Source organism: Oncorhynchus mykiss, chromosome 3, assembly GCF_057628025.1.
Source record: "Oncorhynchus mykiss isolate SJ-2025 chromosome 3, ASM5762802v1, whole genome shotgun sequence".
Lineage (NCBI taxonomy): Eukaryota > Metazoa > Chordata > Actinopteri > Salmoniformes > Salmonidae > Oncorhynchus > Oncorhynchus mykiss.
Window position 1 is genome coordinate 74408258 of NC_143024.1, and position 19909 is coordinate 74428166.

At 40.9% G+C, this 19909-nt stretch overlaps 1 protein-coding gene across 1 annotated transcript in view; it reads right to left on the bottom strand.

The window, feature by feature from the left end:
* The window catches only part of LOC110520350 (WD repeat and FYVE domain-containing protein 2), a 40103-nt gene that overhangs the window by 10678 nt on the left and 9516 nt on the right, over positions 1 to 19909 (bottom strand). Inside the window, exons 4-6 of the mRNA XM_021597611.3 lie at positions 19248 to 19302; positions 18811 to 18961; positions 12453 to 12565 (exon numbers count right to left, since the gene is read on the bottom strand). Of these exons, the coding sequence (XP_021453286.3) occupies positions 12453 to 12565; positions 18811 to 18961; positions 19248 to 19302 (319 nt within the window). The remainder of the gene's footprint in view (positions 1 to 12452; positions 12566 to 18810; positions 18962 to 19247; positions 19303 to 19909) is intronic.

The window sequence follows — 19909 nt, forward strand, 5'->3', positions numbered from 1 at the left end:
CAAAGGACCAGACTAGTGGATAAGTTGCCAGTTAGAAGATATATAATAATTAGGTAGGAAGTGCCATATTTGGGGTTGCCTGGGGGCAGTGTAGGATAGAAATGGTTCCAAGATTGTGTAAAAGTCCTTCAGTTTGTTATTTAGTTTGAAGATGGATATCTCCAGGGAGGCTAGGTCAGACCATAAACTAAGCCAGTGTATGGTTGAAACATTGGATCTGCTTTTCGACTTGAACAATATCCCTTTTTTTCCAGATTGTTAATGAGATCAAAATAGTCCTTAAAAGAAACAGGGGTCGTCATCATCAAAATAGTGTAGTATACAGAGTGAAGGGGATGAAAACATGGTAATATGGAAGATGACAGACAATGCTTTTTCCAGTAATTCTCAATGATGGGGACAAAGCCAGAACACATGGAGATGAGTGTCGGGAACATATTTTTGGCAGAAAAAACACAGAAGCGAATCAACAAGCCCCATCAGCCACCAAGTTCCATAGATATTGTGGAATTTATGTAGGACTTTGTACTGGATAAGTTTAGTTCTTATTATATGAGATGCTGTGGGTGGTGGTAAATACTTTCTTCTGGGCTTCCCCGTTAAGGGAGATGTCCAAATCACTGGTTTCATTTCTCTAGGGAGGATAGAGCATCACCTACTCCTGTCAGTTTTTAAAACATTTTGGAAGTAATATTTATTGAACTCTGGTTGTCTAAGAACAATCGGCTTAGCTCCGAGATATGTTAATGCTTCGCATTGAATTGCAATTTAGATTTATGTAGCTGTTTAATCTGTAGGTACTGAACAGTCGAGGAGCTATTCAAATGAATCCTTTTCTGTATCTATACTGAACAAAAATATAAAACGCAACATGCAACAATGTCAACGATTTTACTGAGTTATAGTTCATAGAAGGAAATGAGTCAATTGAAATAGTTTAATTAGGCCCTAATCAATAGATGTCATGACTGGGCAGGGGCACAGCCATGGGGAGCCATGCCCACCCAATCAGAATGAATTTTTCCCCATAAAAGGGCTTTATTAGAGACAGAAATAGTCCTCAGTTTTATCAGCTGACCGGGTGGATGGTTTCAGACGATCCTGCATGTGAAGAAGCCGAATGTGGGGGTCCTGGGCTGGTTACATGAGGTCTGCGGTTATGAGGCCAGTTGGACATACTGCAAAATTCTCTAAAACGGCGTTGGAGGAGCGATATGGTAGAGAAATTAACATTTAATTCTATGGCAACAGCTCTGGTGGACATTCCTGAAGTCAGCATGCCAATTGCATGCTCCCTCAAAACCTGGAGACATCTGTGGCATTGTGCTGTGTGACAAAACTGCACATTTTAGAGTGGCCTTTTATTGTCCCCAGTACAAGGTACACCTGTGTAACGATCATGCTGTTTAATCATCTTATTGATATGCCACACCTATCAGGTGGATGGATTATCTTGTCAAAGGAGAAATGGTCACTAACAGGGATGTAAACAAATTTGTGCACACAATTTGAGAGAAATACACTTTTTGTACAAATGAAAAACTTCTCGGATCTTTTATTTCAGTTCATGAAACATGGGACCAACACTTTACATGTTGCGTTTATATTTTTGTTCAGTACTTAAATGAAATGTCCTTTATCAAGTAACTTGTCCATGCTTCCAGTGTATTTAATGTGAAGGGATTGGAAAAGGGCAGTTTTCAACAGATTGAAAGATATAGGGAAGATCTTGAATCTTAAGTGGTTTTACGCAGGAGTCTTCTATATCAATCCAGGAAGGTGAGTTTACAGCCATTTGGCTGTTATTCATTCCAAAGGCCAAATAATAACTTAGAAAGTCTGGTGCTACTAGTCTGCCTTTGGGTTTTCAGTATTGTAATATAGTAAGTTTAATTCTGGCCTTTCTCTGTCTCCAATAAAATCTTGAGATTTTATGAATGGTTAAGGGTATCAAACCATTTCTGTGGGGGGGGGAGGGGGGGGGGGGACTGGAATCATTTTAAATGTATTAATACGATCGGCAAGAGACAAAGGAAGAGGTCCATCTTTCGAGATCTTCTTTGACCAATTTCAATAGTTGAGGAAAATTATTTTCAAACAATTTATCTAGCCTGTGTGGTACTTGTTCTCAGAGATATTTAATGCCTTGAGGTGACCATCTGAAGGGGATATTTTTGGCTAAAGTGTCCCAATAAAATATATTTATAGGGAGGATCTCTGATTTGCCCCAGTTCATCTTTTATCCTGAGATACTGCAGAATGTGTTAATTGTTCGAGAGCAAGAACTTGTTGGACTTATCCCTGAGTTCATGGCTATTTTGTTGTGTTCTTATAACTAAACGCCTGTTTCTGTCGAAATAAGAATTTAATTAAGTTAGAGTCTGGCCTGTAATAGTCGCTTAGGAATATTATTGGTTTGAATGGATGCAAGGAGGGTATCAAGAGCATTGACATTTTTCCTCTAAGTACAACTTTAGCAGTTTCCCAGAGTAGCATTGGAAATTTGGGACATCAAAGATGCATTACCGATGAAAAGGTCTATATGGGAATACGTTTTATGATGAGGTGAGAAATAGGTATACTCTCTCTTGTCTGGATTGAAGAGGCACCAAATATCCACCATATCTTGTTCTATCATGTATCCTTTAATGGTCCTGGGTCGCTTGTTGAATGCATGTGCCATGGGACCCTGTTAACTAGTGGGTCAAGAACAGTGTTAAAGTCCCCAATTAGAATTCTTGTAAATGCTTGAAGATTAAATACAAAAACTGAGGACAGACAGTATTGGGACCATATAAATTCAGTATGGTGTATGATTGATTCTACCATGAATTAAGATGAAGCGCCCTTCAGTCTTTGAAAAAAAAATGATGAGTTTAAATAGTGTTTATTTTTTTGAGGATGGCAACCCCTCTGCTCTTGGGAGTTAAAGGAAGAATAGTCAAATTGGCTTATTCACTTTATTTGTAATTTTTCATGTTCAAGGTCAGTTAGATGTGTTTCTTGTAATAAACATATCTGACTTGAACTGCCTGAGAGGGGAGAGGATTCTCAACCATTATTCCTCTAAAGTTCCAAGAGGATGCAGTTAGAGTAGCATCACTCAGTTTAGGTTGGCATTCAAATATATGTGGTATTAATACAGTATTATACATGTCTATGATCGTCAATGTAAATGTTGCTGAGATTATGGCATACCAGGGATCCCATTAATCTAACAGGCAGTTTGATCAGGCAGCAGCTAGAGAGTAAGACAAAAAAGGATCGACCTTCGAAACATATAACGCACAACCAATAACATACACACATTCAGTAAGCAGGACAACAGAAAATAAATACAATGATGCATTGAATGAATGTTGAAAAAAATTCAAGTGAATTGCCTCTTTAGGCCACCATTTACGCTCATGTAAATCTCTTGAGCCATTCTTGAGCACCCTCGTGTTAAATTCTTACTTATGTTCAGGGCAGTTTAACAGGCAGATAATTGCATAATGGCAAACGTGTAATAGGGTTGAATGGCGAGAACCCGGTTACCGAGATTTACCACCCAAAACCACTCCCTTTTCCCAGAATAAATAACTGAGAGAAACATGTAAATTATAATAAATTATTTATATGAACAGCATGGCGTGAAATGGAAATAAATCTGGCTTCTCTACCACCTCCGCATGATGAATCAACGCTCAGAGTGGGGACAGACCCATCTCAGTATGGAGCGCAGTTCACAATGCATGTAGACCTGTCATCTCATCATGGTAACTTTTTTCTCTTGTGACAGGTAGGCCTAAATTTGCTGCAGCATAGCCTATGTATGCTACAGTAATATAAATACAGAATGTGTGTCTAATTTACCCATCTCCAAATCAAATCAAATTCTATTTGTCACATGTGCCGAATACAACAGGTGTAGTAGACCTTATAGTGAAATGCTTAATTACAGCCCTTAAGCAACAATGCAGTTTAATAAAAATACAAAAGATACAATTAAAATAAAAGTAACAAATAATTAAAGAGCAGCAGTAAAATAACAAGAGAGAGGCTATATACAGTGGGTACTGGTTAATAGAGGTAATTGAGTCCTCAACTGGCAGTGTCATTAAATAGTACCCGCAAAACACCAGTCTCGACGTCAACAGTGAAGAGGCGACTCCGGGATGCTGGCCTTCTAGGCAGTGTTGCAAAGAAAAAGCCATATCTCAGACTGGCCAATAAAAAGAAAAGATTAAGATGGGCAAAAGAACACAGACACTGGACTGTCACGTCTTTATTTTAGTTGGTCAGGGTGTGAGTTGGGGTGGGCATTCTATGTTGTTTTTCTATGTTTTGTTTTGTTGTTATATTTCTATGTGTTTGGTTTGTATGGTTCTCAATCAGAGGCAGGTGTCAGTCGTTGTCTCTGATTGGGAGCCATATTTAGGTAGCCTGTTTTCTATTGTGTTTTGCAGGTGGTTGTATCCTGTGTTAGTACCATACGGGACTGTTTCGGTTGATTGTTTGTACTTTTGTTCAGTTGATTTATTAAATATATCATTATGGACACTTACCACGCTGCACATTGTTCTGATCCTTGCTACTCCTCCTCTGAAGAGGAATTCCATTACACTGGACAGAGGAACTGCCTAGAAGGCCAGCATCCGGGAGTCGCCTCTTCATTGTTGACGTTGAGACTGGTGTTTTGCATTTAATGACGCTGCCAGTTGAGGACTTGTGAGGTGCCTGTTTCTCAAACTAGACACTAATGTACTTGTACTCTTGCGCAGTTGTGCACCGGGGCCTCCCACTCCTCTTTCTATTCTGGTTAGATCCAGTTTGCGCTGTTCTGTGAAGGGAGTAGTACAAAGCCTTGTACAAGATCTTCAGTTTCTTGGCAATTTCTCGCATGGAATAGCTTTCATTTCTCAGAACAAGAATAGACTGCCGAGTTTCAGAAGAAACGTATTTCTTTCTAGCCTGTAATCGGACCCACAAATGCTGATGCTACACATACTCAACTAGTCTAAAGAAGGCCAGTTTTATTGCTACTTTAAACAGAACAACAGTTTTCAACTGTGCTAACATAATTGCAAAAGGGTTTTCTAATGATCAATTACCCTTTTAAAATACTAAACTTGGATTAGCTAACACAATGTGCCATTGGAACACAGGGGTGATGGTTGTTGATAATGGGCCTCTGTACACCTACGTAAACATTCCATTAAAAAAATCAGCCATTTCCAGTTACAATAGTAATTTACAACATTAACAATGTCTACACTGTGTTTCTGATCAATTTGATGTTATTTTAAATGGACAAAAAAAAAGTGTTTTTCTTTCAAAAACAAGGACATTTCTAAGTGACCCCAAACTTTTGAATGGTAGTGTGTGTATATATATATTACCCCAAAAACATATGGGGGATTGGAAATGCAGACAATTACATTGATGGAAGCAACAATCTGCAATATCAAAGCTGATCCACCCATGGGAAAAAAAAACATTTTATACAATAAGAAATACTAAAAAGACAAAGAAATATATGTAGTACCGACAATCTGCAAAGGCAGATTAGCCACTCGTCGCCGGATCCTCACAAGGCACCCCAATCTCCTTCCTTAAAACCTCTGTCTATTTCTCCTGCGAATGACGGGGATGAGGGCCTGTTCGGGTCTCTTGATTAAATCCCTCTTGTCCGACTCATTTAAGACAAAGTATTCGTCCAGTTCAAGGTGAGTAATCACTGTTCTGATGTCCAGAGGCTCTTCTCGATCATAAGAGATGGGAGCAGCCACATTATGTACAAAATAAGTTACAAACAAGGCGAAAATCAAACAAAATAGCACGGTTAAGAACCCATAAAACGGACATCCCCTCCGGCGCCATCGTAATCTCCATCTGGCTTTCAGGGTTACCTTGTTTTTCAATTGTAAACGTAACTTTTTTGTTATGTAGCTGCAGAGATTTAAAATAGCCTTTCACTCTAATATCATCAGTGCACAAGTGAGCCCCCTCCAGCAGTCTCTCGGCTGACTGGCTCGTTGCGAACTGTGTAAAGACCATTTCTTCCGATCAAAGACCGTAATAAATTTGCCAGAATTGTACATAATTATGACATAACATTGAAGGTTGTGCAATGTACAGTGCCTTGCGAAAGTATTCGGCCCCCTTGAACTTTGCGACCTTTTGCCACATTTCAGGCTTCAAACATAAAGATATAAAACTGTATTTTTGTGTGAAGAATCAACAACAAGTGGGACACAATCATGAAGTGGAACGACATTTATTGGATATTTCAAACTTTTTTAACAAATCAAAAACTGAAAAATTGGGTGTGCAAAATTATTCAGCCCCCTTAAGTTAATACTTTGTAGCGCCACCTTTTGCTGCGATTACAGCTGTAAGTCGCTTGGGGTATGTCTATATCAGTTTTGCACATCGAGAGACTGAAATTGTTTCCCATTCCTCCTTGCAAAACAGCTCGAGCTCAGTGAGGTTGGATGGAGAGCATTTGTGAACAGCAGTTTTCAGTTCTTTCCACAGATTCTCAATTGGATTCAGGTCTGGACTTTGACATGGCCATTCTAACACCTGGATATGTTTATTATTGAACCATTCCATTGTAGATTTTGCTTTATGTTTTGGATCATTGTCTTGTTGGAAGACAAATCTCCGTCCCAGTCTCAGGTCTTTTGCAGACTCCATCAGGTTTTCTTCCAGAATGGTCCTGTATTTGGCTCCATCCATCTTCCCATCAATTTTAACCATCTTCCCTGTCCCTGCTGAAGAAAAGCAGGCCCAAACCATGATGCTGCCACCACCATGTTTGACAGTGGGGATGGTGTGTTCAGCTGTGTTGCTTTTACGCCAAACATAACGTTTTGCATTGTTGCCAAAAAGTTCAATTTTGGTTTCATCTGACCAGAGCACCTTCTTCCACATGTTTGGTGTGTCTCCCAGGTGGCTTGTGGCAAACTTTAAACAACACTTTTTATGGATATCTTTAAGAAATGGCTTTCTTCTTGCCACTCTTCCATAAAGGCCAGATTTGTGCAATATACGACTGATTGTTGTCCTATGGACAGAGTCTCCCACCTCAGCTGTAGATCTCTGCAGTTCATCCAGAGTGATCATGGGCTTCTTTGCTGCATCTCTGATCAGTCTTCTCCTTGTATGAGCTGAAAGTTTAGAGGGACGGCCAGGTCTTGGTAGATTTGCAGTGGTCTGATACTCCTTCCATTTCAATATTATCGCTTGCACAGTGCTCCTTGGGATGTTTAAAGCTTGGGAAATCTTTTTGTATCCAAATCCGGCTTTAAACTTCTTCACAACGGTATCTCGGACCTGCCTGGTGTGTTCCTTGTTCTTCATGATGCTCTCTGCGCTTTTAACGGACCTCTGAGACTATCACAGTGCAGGTGCATTTATACGGAGACTTGATTACACACAGGTGGATTGTATTTATCATCATTAGTCATTTAGGTCAACATTGGATCATTCAGAGGTCCTCACTGAACTTCTGGAGAGAGTTTGCTGCACTGAAAGTAAAGGGGCTGAATAATTTTGCACGCCCAATTTTTCAGTTTTTGATTTGTTAAAAAAGTTTGAAATATCCAATAAATGTCGTTCCACTTCATGATTGTGTCCCACTTGTTGTTAATTCTTCACAAAAAAATACAGTTTTATATCTTTATTTTTGAAGCCTGAAATCTGGCAAAAGGTCGCAAAGTTCAAGGGGGCCGAATATTTACGCAAGGCACTGTAACAGCAATATTTAGACTTAGGGTTGCCACCGGTTAGATAAAATACGTAACGGTTCCGTATTTCACTGAAATAATAAACGTTTTGTTTTCGAAATGATAGTTTCCGGATTTGACCATATTAATGACCTAAGGCTCATATTTCTGTGTGTTATTATATTATAATTAAGTATATGATTTCATACTTGATAGAGCAGTCTGACTGAGCAGTGGTAGGCAGCAGCAGGCTCGTAAGCATTCATTCAAACAGCACTTTCCTGCAGCTCTTTGTTTGCTTTTTTACATGGCAAATATTGCTCTTTTACTTTCTTCTCCAACACTTTGTTTTTGCATTATTTAAATCAAATTGAACACGTTTCATTATTTATTTGAGACTAAATTGATTTTATTGATGTATTAAATTAAGTTAAAATAAAAGTGTTCATTCAGTATTGTTGTAATAGTCATTATTACACACACACACACACACACACACATATATACAGTGGGGAGAACAAGTATTTTATACACTGCCAATTTTGCAGGTTTTCCTACTTACAAAGTATGTAGAGGTCTGTCATTTTGATCATAGATACACTTCAAATGTGAGAGACGGAATCTAAAACAAAAATCCAGGAAATCACATTGTATGGTTTTTAAGTAATTAATTTGCATTTTATTGAATGATATAAGTATTTGATACATCAGAAAAGCAGAACTTAATATTTGGTACAGAAACCTTTGTTTGCAATTACAGAGATCATACGTTTCCTGTAGTTCTTTACCAGGTTTGCACACACTGCAGCAGGGATTTTGGCCCACTCCGCCATACAGTACTTCTCCAGATCCTTCAGGTTTCGGGGCTGTCGCTGGGCAATACGGACTTTCAGCTCCCTCCAAAGATTTTCTATCGGGTTCAGGTCTGGAGACTGGCTTGGCCACTCCAGGACCTTGAGAAGCTTCTTACGGAGCCACTCCTTAATTACCCTGGCTGTGTGTTTCGGGTCGTTGTCATGCTGGAAGACCCAGCTACGACCCATCTTCAATGCTCTTACTGAGGGAAGGAGGTTGTTGGCCAAGATCTCGAGATACATGGCCCCATCCATCCTCCCCTCAATACGGTGCAGTCGTCCTGTCCCCTTTGCAGAGAAGCATCCCCAAAGAATGATGTTACCACCTCCATGCTTCACAATTGGGATGGTGTTCTTGGGGTTGTACTCATCCTTCTTCTTCCTCCAAACACGGTGAGCGGAGTTTAGACCAAAAAGCTCTATTTTTGTCTCATCAGACCACATGACCTTCTCCCAATCCACCTCTGGATCATCCAGATGGTCATTGGCAAACTTCGGACGGGCCTGGACATACGCTGGCTTGAGCAGGGGGACCTTGCGTGCGCTGCAGGATTTTAATCCATTACGACGTAGTGTGTTACTAATGGTTTTCTTTGAGACTGGTGATCCCTCACCTTCCTCATTGACGCCCCACGAGGTGAGATCTTGCATGGATACCCAGACCGAGGGTGATTGACTGTCATCTTGAACTTCTTCCATTTTCTAATAATTGCGCCAACAGTTGTTGCCTTCTCACCAAGCTGCTTGCCTATTGTCCTGTAGCCTATCCCAGCCTTGTGCAGGTCAACAATTTTATCCCAGATGTCCTTACACAGCTCTCTGGTCTTGGCCATTGTGGAGAGGTTGGAGTCTGTTTGATTGAGTGTGTGGACAGGTGTCTTTTATACAGGTAACGAGTTCAAACAGGTGCAGTTAAAACAGGTAATGAGTGGAGAACAGGAGGGCTTCTTAAAGAAAAACTAACAGGTCTGTGAGAGCCGGAATTCTTACTGGTTGGTAGGTGATCAAATACTTACAGTATGTCATGCAATAAAATGCAAATTAATTACTTAAAAATCATGCAATGTGATTTTCTGTATTTTTGTTTTAGATTCCGTTTTTAGATTCCGTCTCCGTCTCCGTCACAGTTGAAGTGTACCTATGTTAGAAATTACATGCTTTGTAAGTAGGAAAACCTGCAAAATCGGCAGTGTATCAAATACTTGTTCTCCCCACTGTACATACATACATACTAATATATATATATTAGTGTGTATGTATGTATGTATATATATATGTATATATATATGTATGTGTATATATATATATATATATATGTATATATATATATATATATATATATATATATATATATATATATATATATATATACATACATACTAATATATATATATATATTAGTATGTATGTATGTATGTATGTATATATATATATATATATACATACTAATATATATTGTATGTATATATATATATATATATATATATATATATATATATATATATATATATATATATATATATATATATATATATATATATACACACACACACACACACACATATATATATATACATACACATATATATATATACACACATATATATATATATACATACATACATATATACACACATATATATATATATATATATATATATATACACACACACACATATATAGGGGGATACATATATATATATATATACACATGGGCAGGCTGGGATATACAGTGGGCAAAAAAGTATTTAGTCAGCCACCAATTGTGCAAGTTCTCCCACTCCCCTGTAATTTTCATCATTTTTTAATTTTTTTTTTAATTTTACCCCTTTTTCTCCCCAATTTCGTAGTATCCAATTGTTGTAGTAGCTACTATCTTGTCTCATCGCTACAACTCCCGTACGGGCTCGGGAGAGACGAAGGTTGAAAGTCATGCGTCCTCCGATACACAACCCAACCAAGCCGCTGCTTCTTTAACACAGCGCACATCCAACCCGGAAGCCAGCCGCACCAATGCGCCGGAGGAAACACCGTGCACCTGGCCACCTTGGCTAGCGTACACTGCGCCCAGCCCGCCACAGGAGTCGCTGGTGCGCGATGAGACAAGGACACCCCTACCGACCAAGCCCTCCCTAACCCGGGCGACGCTAGGCCAATTGTGCGTCGCCCCACGGACCTCCCGGTCGCGGCCGGTTACGACAGAGCCTGGGCGCGAACCCAGGACTCTGATGGTACAGCTGGCGCTGCAGTACAGCGCCCTTAACCACTGCGCCACCCGTCACATGTGCTCAGTGTGAACCTGCTTTCATCTGTGAAGAGCACAGGGCGCCAGTGGCGAATTTTCCAATCTTGGTGTTCTCTGGCAAATGCCAAACGTCCTGCACAGTGTTGGGCTGTAAGCACAACCCCCACCTGTGGACACCGGGCCCTCATACCACCCTCATGGAGTCTGTTTCTGACCGTTTGAGCAGACACATGCACATTTGTGGCCTGCTGGAGGTCATTTTGCAGGGCTCTGGCAGTGCTCCTCCTTGCACAAAGGTGGAGGTAGCGGTCCTGCTGCTGGGTTGTTGCCCTCCTACGGCCTTCTCCACGTCTCCTGATGTACTGGCCTGTCTCCTGGTAGCGCCTCCATGCTCTGGACACTACGCTGACAGACACAGCAAACCTTCTTGCCACAGCTCGCATTGATGTGCCATCCTGGATGAGCTGCACTACCTGAGCCACTTGTGCGGGTTGTAGACTCCGTTTCATGCTACCACTAGAGTGAAAGCACCGCCAGCATTCAAAAGTGACCAAAACATCAGCCAGGAAGCATAGGAACTGAGAAGTGGTCTGTGGTCACCACCTGCAGAACCACTCCTTTATTGGGGGTGTCTTGCTAATTGCCTATAATTTCCACCTGTTGTCTATTCCATTTGCACAACAGCATGTGAAATGTATTGTCAATCAGTGTTGCTTCCTAAGTGGACAGTTTGATTTCACAGAAGTGTGATTGAATTGGAGTTACATTGTGTTGTTTAAGTGTTCCCTTTATTTTTTTGAGCAGTGTATTTCAAAATGAAAATCAAATTCACTTGCCTATACTTGTAAATTTGTAGGCAGCGTGTTCTCTTCTACTTTATCATGGTTTGAACAATGTGTGTAATTTCAATCCATATAATACAGCATGTTAATGTAGGGCTCATAAATATATTTAATATATGGATCATCAGACTCAGGTAGCATCAGGTTTGAATTTTTATGCTGATCAAAGCCCTAATAAAACCCAGACACATTTATATGCTTCATAATGCTTTGAATGACACATCCGGTTTTGTTGGGAAATACTTGGTGACCCAGGAGAAAAGTGATTTATTCTCAGGATGGAACATTTGTAAAATACAGGGAAAATATTCAACCCTAATGTGCAACTCTACTGATAAGAGACAGGCCTGGAATAGTGGTGCTGTCAGCAGTTGTCAGTCACACGCTTTTTTGTCAATATAGGAAGTAGGAGATGTGACTATGCTACAACAGCTGACCCCAGATCAGAACACAGGGTTTGTAAATAGCTGTGAGGGTTGTCCTCCGGGGTGTATATCTCACACAGCTCATTAGCTCTGTCACTACTGGCAGGGGATCAAGTGGTCGGGAGGGACAGTCAGTGGGTAACAGACCTACTTGTAAAATCTACATGATTTTTCCAGACCTGGGTTTAAAATAGTATTTGTGTTTTCTTTCAAATATTTAGGGTCACTTTATTTGGTTTCCACTGCGTAATGAACCATTGGAGTAGTCCAAACAGGGCGAACCCCCCCAGCTGGAGTTTTAAGGCTGGTGGAGGATGGGATAGTAGAGGACGAGTGTTGTGTTCCAATGTGGGATGTAGTAGTAGTAGTAGTACCTGTGTGTCCTTTGAAGGTGGTGACCAGACTACAGCTGTCCTGCTCCAGCTTCAGGATGGTCACCTGACCAGAGTGGTCACCCACAAAGACGTGCCTTGTCTCCACATCAAACCTGGGAGAGGTTGTGTCAAGGACGGTCTCCAGGAAAAACATGACAGTGGCAATGACTGATTAAAGAGGCAATCTGCAGTTGCTACATTCATTTTTGGCTTTATAAATGAATGATATGTACCCATAGATTACCCTTAGTTCAACTGTCGTACCACATCAGAACTGAAAATAATGAGCTTGTTTGACTCCAATGTTAGTAAAGAAAGTAAACGTAAATAGTTTTTTAAAGAACATAGTTAAAACTATAATTGTGATGTCATTAATGGCCAGTCCTTGCATCTATAGCACGGTCTATGAATTTGAGAGTAGTTACATTTCTAATCTTTTACCTAAACATGGGCGGGAAAATACTTTGTTATCGTTTAACTACGAATTGCTGCTTTAACTGAACAATTTGCATCTGAGCAACTTCACACACATTTACTCTATTCTCAAAGTGTTACCTTGTTGAAACCTACTGGATCTGATCTGTATGCGGTTCATTCTAGTCAGAGAAAGGTTGACTGCATATCCAACAAAAACTAAATATCCCATTTCAGTAAACTTACCACAACAATCAACTGTTCATTAGCTACAAAATCATATATACTTAGTCTCTGAGCTCAAGAGAGTCCTTTCAGTGACCTTCTGAGGGCGCAGCCAGGAACACAGTTCTCCCTGTGACCTGGATACAAGAGGCCAGAACAATAACAGCCAGAGAGAAAAAAAGACAAATCTTCTCACTTAGCATAATGTAATTTCTCCTTCTTCTGAAAAAGGTTGCTGTACTAATCTGACCCTAGGCCAACTCAGAACTGTGGCTGTTATGGAGAATTAGCTGGATGACATACTAAAGAAAATACACATTCCAAGTTGATTTCTTAAAATGTCAACAATTTTGGACAGTGCCTCCTTTAGGTTTGCAAGGCAAACAAAGCAAAAAAAATGGCTGCCATATGAATGATGTCAGCTGAAATCCAACGCCGTTTTGCTTTGCTATAGTTAACATGGGAAGTGTTTATCCCTGGCTTTGAAGAAGCAGTCAGTCTTATGACCTCACAGAGCTGGTTGGTATTGAGTGCCCTCCACAGTGGAGTGGACTCAAACCTTTCATCTCGCCATTACAGAAAACTCTCTGGACCGCTGCCTTGGTGACCGCATGACTGAAGGCTGTTGTTAGCATCTCCCAATAAGAACAACTACTTGGACGCTAATCTGGCTCCTTCTCTGGTGTACCCCACAGCGCTTCGTTGTTATAAAAACATACACTTGTTTGAGGTGAAGGAGACCGTCAAAAGCCATTACCACTTGAAATATGTTTTGTGGCTTTACATTTCACTTAAGTATCCGTTAAGATAAAGTGCCTTCAGAAAGTATTCATACCCCATGACTTATTCCACATTGTTGTGTTATAGCCTGAATTCAAAATGGATTAAATGGATTTATTTTTTCCTCATCCATCTACACACAATACCCCATCAGTTCCAATCGGCTCATTCAGCCCCCTCCTGTCCCCTGTAACTATTCCCCAGGTTGTCAACGTACTGGGTAAAATAAGGGTTTTTATAAACAGGTGAAAACATGTTTTGACATTTTTGAAAAGGTACTGAAAATTAAATACAGAAATATCTCATTCACATAAGTATTCACACCCGAGTCAATACATGTTAGAATAATCTTTGGCAGCGTGGTTGTTGATCATTGCTAGACAACCATTGAAGTTTTGCCATAGATTTTAAAGCAGATGTGCAGTAACAGTCAAAAGTTTGGACACCTACTCATTCAATAGTTTTTTTTAACTCTTTTTTACCTTGTAGAATAATAGCGGACATCAAAAATATGAAATAACATATGGAGTCATGTAGTACCCCACAGAAGTGTTAAACAAATCAAAATATATTTTATATTTGAGATTCTTCAAAGTTGCCACCCTTTGCCTTGATGACAGCTTTGCACACTCTTGGCATTCTCTCAACCAGCTTCACCTAGAATGCTTTTCCAACAGTCTTGAAGGAGTTCCCACATATGCTGAGCACTTGATGGCTGCTTTTCCTTCACTCTGCGGTCCAACTCATCCCAAACCATTTCAATTGGGTTGAGGTCGGGTGATTGTGGAGGCCAGGTCATCTGATGCAGCACTCTCCTTCTTGGTCAAATATCCCTTACACAGCCTGGAGGTGTGTTGGGTCATTATCCTGTTGAAAAACAAATGCTAGTCCCACTAAGCACAAACCAGATGGGATGGTGTATCACTGCAGAATGCTGTGGTAGCCATGCTGGTTAAGTGTGCTTTGAATTCTAAATAAACCACTGACGGTGTCACCAGCAAAGCACCCCACACTATCACACCTCCTCCTCCATGCTTCACGGTGGGAAACACACATGCAGAGATCATCCGTTCACCTACTCTGCGTCTCACAAAGACATGGTGGTTGGAACAAAAAATCTCCAATTTGGACTCATCGGACAAAAGGAAAGATTTCCACCAGTTTAATGTCCATTGCTCGTGTTTCTTGGCCCAAGGAAGTCTCCGCTTCTTATTAGGGGTCCTTTAGTAGTGGTTTATTTTCACCAATTCGCCCATGAAGGCCTGATTCACAGTCTCCTCTGAACAGTTGATTTTGAGATGTGTCTGTTACTTGAACTCTGTGAAGCATTTATTTGGTCTGCAATCTGAGGCTGGTAACTCTAATGAACTTATCCTCTGCAGCAGAGGTAACTCTGGGTCTTCCTTTCCTGTGGCGGTCCTCATGAGAGCCAGTTTCATCATAGCGCTTGATGGTTTTTGCGACTGCACTTGAAGAAACGTTAAAAGTTCTTGACATACAGTGGTTAAGGGCACTGCAGCGCCAGCTGTGCCACCAGAGGCTCTGTCGTAACCGGCCGCGACCGGGAGGTCCGTGGGGGGACGCACAATTGGCCTAGCGTCGTCCGGGTTAGGGAGGGGTTGGCCGGTAGGGATATCCTTGTCTCATCGCGCACCAGCGACTCCTGTGGCGGGCCTGGCGCAGTGCGCGCTAACCAAGGTTGCCAGGTGCACGGTGTTTCCTCCGACACATTGGTGCGACTGGCTTCCGGGTAGGATGCGCGCTGTGTTAAGAAGCAGTGCAGCTTGGTTGGGTTGTGTATCGGAGGACGCATGACTTTCAACCTTCGTCTCTCTCGAGCCCGTATGGGAGTTGTAGCAATGAGACAAGATTGGATACCACGGAATTGGGGAGAAAACATTGACTGACCTTCATGTCTTAAAGTAATGACGGACTGTAATTTCTCTTAGCTTATTTGAGCTGTTCTTGCCATAATATGGCCACAGTATTTTACCAAATAGGGCTATCTTCTGTATACCACCCCTACCTTGTCACAACACAACTGATTGGCTCAAACACATTATGGAAATAAAAAAATTCCACAACGTACTTTCAACAAAGGCACACCTGTAAATTGAAATGCATTCCAGGTGATTACCTCATGAATCTGGTGGAGAGAATGCCAAGTGTGTGTAATGCTGTCATCAGGGCAAAGGGTGACTCGGCCACTCAGGAACATTCACTGTCTTCTTGGTAAGCAAATCGTGTAGATTTGGCCTTGTGTTTTAGGTTATTGTCCTGATGAAAGGTGAATGAATCTTCCAGTGTCTGGTGGAAAGCAGACTAAACCAGGTTTTCCTCTAGGATTTTGCCTGTGCTTAGCGCCATTTCTTCTCCCCAGTCTTTAACAATTACAAACATACCCATAACATGATGCAGCCACCACTATGCTTGACAATATAGAGAGTGGTACTCAGTCATGTGTTGTATTTGCCCCAAACATAACACTTTGTACTCAGGACAAAAAATGGTGCTTTGCCACATTTTTTGCAATATTACATTAGTGACTTGTTGCAAACAAGATGCATGTTTTGGAAAATGTTTATTCTGTACAGGCTTATTTCTTTTCATTCTGTTAATTAGGTTAATATAGTAGAGTAACTACAATGTTGCTCCAGACTCAGTTTTCTTCCTATCACAGCCATTAAAAACTGTTTTAAAGTCACCATTGGCCTCATGGTGAACTCCCTGAGCAGTTTCCTTCCTCTCTGGCAACTGCGTTAGGAAGGATGCCTGTATCTTTGTAGTGATTGAGTGGATTAATACACCATCCAAAGTGTAGTTAATAACTTCACCATGCTCAAAGGGATATTCAATGTCTGTTTTTTCACCCATCTACCAATAGACGCCCTTCTTTGCGAGGTATTGGAAAACCTCCCTGGTCTTTGTGGTTGAATCGGTGTTTGAAATATACTGCTCAACTGAGGGACCTTACAGATAATTGTATGTGTGGGGTACAGATGAGATCGTAATTCAAAAGTCATGCTAAAAACTATTATTGCACACAGGAGTGAGTCCATGCAACTTGTGAGATATTATTATGAAGCACATTTTTACTTCTGTACATATTTAGGCCTGCCATAACAAAGGGGTTGAATACTTATTGACTCTAGACATTTCATCTTTCCATTTTTAATTAATTCCTAAACATTATTTTTTTTAAACATTCCACTTGAACATTATAGGGTATTGTGTAGGCAGGGATTTTTAAAATATTTTTAATCTATTTTAAATTCAGGCCGTAACAACAAAATGTGGAAAAAGTAAAAGGGTGTGAATACTTTCTGAAGGCATTGTACAGTCGTGGCCAAAAGTTGAGAATGACACAAATATTAATTTCCACAAAGTTTGCTGCTTCAGTGTCTTTAGATATTTTTGTCAGATGTTACTATGGAATACTGAAGTATAATTACAAGCATTTTATACGTGTCAAAGGCTTTTATTGACAATATTTGCAGTGTTGACCCTTCTTTTTCAAGTCCTCTGCAATCCGCCCTGACATGCTGTCAATTAACTTCTGGGCCATGATGGCAGCCCATTCTTACATAATCAATGCTTGGAGTTTGTCAGAATTTGTGGGTTTTTGTTTGTCCAACCGCCTCTTGAGGATTGACCACAAGTTCTCAATGGGATTAAGGTCTGGGGAGTATCCTGGCCATGGACCCAAAATACCGATGTTTTGTTCCCTGAGCCACTTAGTTATCACTTTTGCCTTATGGCAAGGTGCTCCATCATGCTGAAAAAGGCATTGTTTGTCACCAAACTGTTCCTGGATGGTTGGGAGAAGTTGCTCTTGGAGGATGTGTTGGTACCATTCTTTATTCATGGCTGTGTTCTTAGGCAAAATTATGAGTGAGACCACTCCCTTGGCTGAGAAGCAACCCCACACATGAATGGTCTCAGAATGCTTTACTGTTGGCATGACACAGGACTGATGGTAGCGCTCACCTTGTCTTCTCCGGACAAGCTTTTTTCCCAGATGCCCCAAACAATCGGAAAAGGATTGATCAGAGAAAATGACTTTACCCCAGTCCTCAGCAGTCTAACCCATGTACCTTTTGCAGAATATCAGTCTGTCCCTGATGTTTTTCCTGGAGAGAAGTGGCTTCTTTGCTGCCCTTCTTGACACCAGTCCATCCTCCAAAAGTCTTTGCCTCATTGTGCGTGCAGATGCACTCAAACCTGCCTGCTGCCATTCCTGAGCAAGCTCTGTACTGGTGGTGCCCCAATCCCACAGCTGATTCAACTTTAGGAGACAGTCCTGGCACTTGCTGGACTTCCTTGGGCGCCCTGAAGCCTTCTTCACAACAATTGAACCGCTCTCCTTGAAGTTCTTGATGATCTGATAAATGGTTGATTTAGATGCAATCTTACCGGCAGCAATATCCTTGCCTGTGAAGCTCTTTTTGTGCAAAGCAATGATGATGGCACGTGTTTCCTTGCAGGTAACCATGTTTGACAGAGGAAGAACAATGATTCCAAGCACCACCCTCCTTTTGAAGCTTCCAATCTGTTATTCAAACTCAATCCGCATGACAGAGTGATCTCCAGCCCTGTCCTCGTCAACACTCACACCTGTGTTAACAAGAGAATCACTGACATGATGTCAGCTGGTCCTTTTTTAGCGGGGCTGAAATGCAGTGGAAATGTTTTTTGGGGATTCAGTTCATTTGCATGGCAAAGAGGGACTTTGCAATTAATTGCAATTCATCTGATCACTCTTCATAACATTCTGGAGTATATGCAAATTGCCATCATACAAACTGAAGCAGCAGACTTTGTGAAAATTAATATGTGTCATTCTCAAACCTTTTGGCCACAACTGTATGTGTGGCATAGCAACATCATGTGAATAGCATAGAAAGAGTAGAATAGGTTGTTTCTAACTGATGAAGGATACTGTAGTCCAGAGACCCAGGCTATGGTGCGGTATAACCCCAGCTGTGTTCCACTCTCAGAGCAGTGCCAGGTGAGGTTCTTGTCCTGTCCTGTACTAAGGACCCACTCCATCTCCAACACAAAGAGCACCACTGTCACTTTGCCCTGGTGGGCTAAAAAACACACACACACTTATGAAACACATCATGATAATAAAACAGATACAAAAATACAGGTATATATGACCAAACATAGTATACAGTAGATGGACTGGTCTGTTCTTTGCATCCTCAATCTTAGCTTATTGCTTTTAGAGGTCTTGCAGATAAAACCAAGCAAAGTGCCATGAACAGAAAAATATATATATATATTTTGACTGGTTTAATCCCTTCCTGCCATTGACCGGAGTCAGCTGAGTCACACAGAGAACACAGCCTGTGTCTACACTTCCCTTCTCACCCTCATAGGTCCTTTCCGGGGTCATCTTGTTGTAGTCTTCAGACAGTATGAACTCCTGAAACACAGGAAGTATGTCACTCACTGGTTTTCCCAAGACGTAGCGCAATATTTATTTGATATGGGACATACTTTGGGTCAAAATTATCCAACGCTTAAAATAACCTTACGAAGAGCCCTAAGCAAAAACGGAAGTGCTTAGCTTTAAAATTATATTCATGTTATTTTTAGACAGGCAATTTATTCTGCAAATAAATCCCATAATCTACACATAATGACAAAGGGTTTTACAGTAACCATAGCCTACACGTCCAATGAGATCATCAAATACAAAAATGTGAGGGCAATTATTCTACAACTCGCTTAAATTTCCCAGTGAAACAGCCATTCCTGAAGATGAAAGCATATTTACTATCCCAGTGTTGATTGATCCACCTAACTGTTTAGCCAATCATGCAAGAGATTACTCAGAGATACAAACCCTCTGGGAGTATAGATTAGTGGTGGGTGTCTGGAGAAGCAAAGACTCGGTGTAAGAGTAACACACAGTAGCTACTCAGTGACCCACTGATGTGAAACCATGACAACCCAATCCCCAATCTGACCCTGGCACTGGGGTACGAGCTTTGGTAGCCATATGTGTGTCAGGACTGAGGCTGGATGCT